Genomic DNA, 4,772 nt, shown 5'->3' on the forward strand with positions numbered 1-4,772 from the left:
GGGAGGCACAGGGCAGAGGGTCGGGGCTGTGACAGGGTGGGGGGAGGCAAAGGGCACACAGAGGGTCGGGGCTGTGACGGGGGAGGCACAGGGCACACAGAGGGTCGGGGCTGTGACGGGGGAGGCACAGGGCACACAGGGTGAGGGCTGTGACGGGGGAGGCACAGGGCAAAGGAGTCAGGGTAGAAGTTATCTACCACAAACCCTCAGCTCCAGATTCCATCAAAAAAGCTTACTTATTGTGCGTGTCCGAGGGCGTCTTCCCAGCTTCCTCATCTAGACGCTCCCTGGTAGCAGAAGAGAACTGTTGGCTCAGGGTTCCAAGGCCCAGAGTGGGAAGGCACCTTCCTCCCCAAGCCTCCTCTAGGGTCCCACCAAGGACCAGAGAGTTCAATTTGCCAGGTTCCCCAGGCCTCTGTGACCCCATGCTGGTCTGTGTTCCCACCTGTCCATGTGGCTCTTCTCCAGCAGACACTGCAGAACAGCATCCAGTTGGTTCCGGGCCTTGGCCATCTCCATGTCTGGGGGAAAAGGGTACCCAGCGGGAGTCAGTTCCTAGGTCCCAGGCAGGTAGGCCAGGGAAGCGTATATCTATCCTCCACCATGGCCAATCCTACGGGGAGGCATGCTGAGAGGGAGCTGCAGACGGAAGCTAGTCAAGTGCTTCACAAGAGCTCTGGGCTTCAGGCTGTGCCAAAGGCTCACTGTGTGCCCTGAGGTAAGACTCCTCACCTAATGCAGATGTTTCCTCATTTTGAAATGGGTCTCTGGGTGATGTGTACCTGCGAGGACTGTGGCGAGGTTTAAAGTAGCCTAATGTTGTGAGCCTGTTAGTAAGATGCAATAATGAACATAATAAATCACACGTACAGAGTGCTTAGTACGGGCCAGGTATCTGCCAAGCACATCACACTCACTGAATCCTCATAACAGCCTTTGGTGGTGGTTCTGGATGTTTCTATAATGATCTCAAATTCCATATGGTATAAGTCACTACCGGCTATGCTTTTAAAATACATATTTATAATAAGTCATAACATGAACTTAGAAACATCTACCTTTGAAAACAAATGACATATTACATTGGGCAAATCTGCTGCAAAAAACCTCTGTAAAGTGTTAAAAAGCAAAAGATGTCACCTTGAAGACTAAGGTGCGCCTGATCCAAGCCATGGTATTTCCAATCACTTCATATGCATGTGAAAGAGGGACAATGAATATAGAATACCAAAGAAAAATTAACGCCTTTGAATTATGGTGTTGGTGAAAAATATTGAATGTACCATGAACTGCCAGAAGAACGAACAAATCTGTCTTGGAAAAAGTACAGCCAGAGTGCTCCTTAGAATGGAGATGGCAAGACATGGTCCCACATACTTTGGACATGTTATCAGGAGGGACCAGTCCCTGGAGAAGGACATCATGCTTGGTAAAGTACAGGGTCAGCGAAAAAGACGAAGATCCTCAAGGAGATGGACTGACACAGTGGCTGCAACAATGGGCTCGAACATAACAATGATTGTGAGGATGGCGCAGGACTGGGCAGGCAGCGTTTTGTTCTGTTGTACACAGGGTCGCTATGAGTTGGAACCGACCTGATGGCACCTAACAGTAACCTTTGTAAGGCTCTCTAACATTAACTATAAATCGTTAATTATAACTACAAACCTGTACATCATTAGAAAGGTATTTCTAAAACTTCTGAACTTAGACACAGAAGCATGTGAAGTGTGTGCAGAATGTGGTAAACAACCTTTAAGGTGACTTTGACCCAGCATGCTGTGAAAAAAGATGACACAACAGTTAATCTTCGTAAACTATCCTTGAGACATAAGTCTAAACAACCTCTCTAATCTCTAACCTTGAAGAAGAAATATGTGACATTCGGCTAATCTCTAACCCTAGAGAAGAGACATCACACGCTAGCCTCTGATGTCATGCTGATCTTTATTGTGTGTGGCCAAGGTAAGAATGTCACTTATAAGCCCTGATTTCCTGCTCACTCACTGAGAGAAGGCCAAGGCAAAGGGCTCTTTCTCTAGTCTCTTACTCTCTCTGAAGACCGAGAACCTGCTGAGACTCTGCCTGCCGCAGCCAACTTCAGACCCCAGCTACGAGGGACCTCCACCAAGTTCGAGCCGCGGTCAAGCTTTCCTCCTGACACCTTACAGGTAAAAGCCTGAAGTCTAAAGATGCGGACTCCTGAACTAACACTAATTGTAACTGGTAATTCTGATTCTCCAACTCTGAATGAATGTTGTGAGGTCTTACTTGTGTGCCTTGCCGACTACCTTGCAATATACTGAACAAGCTTATGCAAGGCAAACCTGAGTATCTCTCTATTAATTTTCTGCTGTACATAGGGTCGCTATGAGTTGGAACCGACTCGACAGCACCTAACAACAACAGTTTTCTAAGATAAAACTCTACACAGCAAGTGGTGCAGTCGGCAATTGTTATCAATGATTGATTACTGGCTATTGGTTATTGATTACTGGTAATCAATTATTAATCATAAAATCATAAAAATTAATGAAATACACGCTCATATACATGGTAATACCCAGACTAACTAAATTTGAACAAAACTGGGTCCATTTGGTGTGGCAAAAAGCTATTGGTCAATCATATTTATAAACTGAAACCAAGCGGGCATGAGTTGGACAGTTAAAAGCCATTACGGTGTCCGCCATTATAAATGAGTCTTCTCGTGAGAGGGACCACTGGTCACAGGTCAAGCAAAGATACCACTGAGGTGCTTGCCAGTATAAAAAAGTACCCCAAGCAAGGCACATTGTTTTCCACCCTCTGGAAGACACCCGATCTGCTCGAATCAGTAGCCTAGTGGCTAGCTGGAATAAGACTAGGAGCCCAAGACACGAGGTGCATAAGCAACATTGGATTCAACCGGTAACACAATCAGCCCAAACCCCAACCCTATCCCATAAAGAAACAGGGCACAGACAATAGTATATGACTGTCCAAGACGCTCTAAACCACAACCTTTCAATCTGTCTCTGGCTATAACCGGCATGAATATTTGCAATGTAATATTGATCTGAACAAGGGGCATCCAAAATATTATTCAAATAAAAGGAACTTTAATACTGAAGAGCACCAAGAATCAGGAAAACTAAAGATTATTACTTAAATTACTAACAAAAAATGAACAGACTCAGGCAAATATTTTACCAGGGTCAGGAGAAAGGATCACGTACTCTCCAGCAACAATCCCAGGAGGCTCACAGGGGGTTTAGTAAGGGGAAATTTAAAAGATACCCCTGATGGGGGCCTTATCACCTCACCACAGGAGTGATATCCTATAACTAAAGGGCTAAAAAGAATTACCCACTCTGTTGTTAGGAGCACCCAGTAATATAAAAAATCCTAAAAAACCCATTGTCATTGAGTCAATTCTGACTCATAGTGACCCTACAGGACAGAGCAGAACTGCCCCATAGGGTTTCCAAGGAGCGGCTGGTGGATTCGAACTGCTGACCTTTTAGTTACCAGCCATAGCTCTTAACCACTGTGCCACAAATAAGTAAAAAGATAAATCTGGATATAGGGGAGGAAATTTTATATATGCATATGATATTAAAGTAAAATCAAAGTTCATAATCCAACTGGAAATCCAAAATGTATTACATTAATTTGATGATTATTCTTATATTATTACTATCATAATCATTTATATAGCAAAAGATAAAAGGCACTGACTGGCATTTTAGGCCTCTACAACATAAATTCTAAATTAACTTTGGCATCAGGGATACAATTTAAAACCTCTTAGATGAAGGAGGAAATGTTGCAACCATCTCCCTGTATTAACAAACCAATTTGGCCCATTTAAAAAAAACAATCCTTTTGGTCTTCAGATTTGTAATTTTTAAATCTCTGGATAACTTAGAACTCCAGTGGCCTTACTAGGATTCATCCTTTTAGACAAGATTGTTTTTTTATAAAGTAAATTAGAAAAGATAATCACAGTGCTAAAGAGCCCCAAATGAGAGGCTTATCTTAATTGGTATTCTGAGGCCACAAGTAAATCTAATAAATTTAAAATAACCTCCTTAAAAGACTTCCTATAGAAAGCAAATGACAAATTAAAAAATCAACAGCTAAGAATTCAATCTTGTAAGCAAGAAAAAAGAATTGTTTTAAATTATAAGGAAACATTACAGCAGGTTTTCTGTGAGCATCTGGGGCTCTCTATTGTAAATCATATGGAGCCCTGGCGGCGCAGTGGTTAAGAGCTCAGGTTGCTAATCAAAAGGTCAGCAGTTCGAATCCACCAGCTGCTCCTTGGAAACCCTATGGGGCAGTCCTACTCTGTCCTATAGGGTCACTATGAGTGGGAACTGACTTGACTGGCAACAGGTTTGGTTTTTTTTGGCATTGTAAATCATAGAGCTGAGTGAGTCCTGATGCCTCATTTTATAAATAGACTCAAATTTAAATTGGGACTACTTATTAAAAACATAAACTTGAATGGGAAACTCTCCCTTTAAAACAAATACTTCAGCTACTTAATATCTTGAGCGGGTCTTAAAAGAAGAAACAAATAAAAACCTCTGAAGGCTGAGAAAAGATGGTTTAACTAATACGTTATGATAAAAGAAAAAGCTGTGAGGAACAGGACACAAGGAAAAGATCAGTCCAAAGGACTAAGGGACCACAGCTACCGAGGCCTCCACCAGCCTGAGTCCAGTACAGCTAGATGGTGCCCGGCTACCACCACTGTCTGCTCTGACCAGGATCACAACAGAGGG

The 4,772-nt window shown here is 43.0% G+C and overlaps 1 protein-coding gene across 1 annotated transcript in view; it reads right to left on the reverse strand.

Moving 5' to 3' along the window:
- Positions 1-4,772, reverse strand: part of LIN37 (lin-37 DREAM MuvB core complex component) — a 27,578-nt gene that overhangs the window by 3,305 nt on the left and 19,501 nt on the right. The window contains exons 2-3 of the mRNA XM_023742286.1: positions 446-521; positions 237-287 (exon numbers count right to left, since the gene is read on the reverse strand). Of these exons, the coding sequence (XP_023598054.1) occupies positions 237-287; positions 446-521 (127 nt within the window). The remainder of the gene's footprint in view (positions 1-236; positions 288-445; positions 522-4,772) is intronic.

Source organism: Trichechus manatus, unplaced genomic scaffold (genome assembly GCF_000243295.1).
Source record: "Trichechus manatus latirostris isolate Lorelei unplaced genomic scaffold, TriManLat1.0 scaffold00207, whole genome shotgun sequence".
Taxonomy (NCBI): domain Eukaryota; kingdom Metazoa; phylum Chordata; class Mammalia; order Sirenia; family Trichechidae; genus Trichechus; species Trichechus manatus.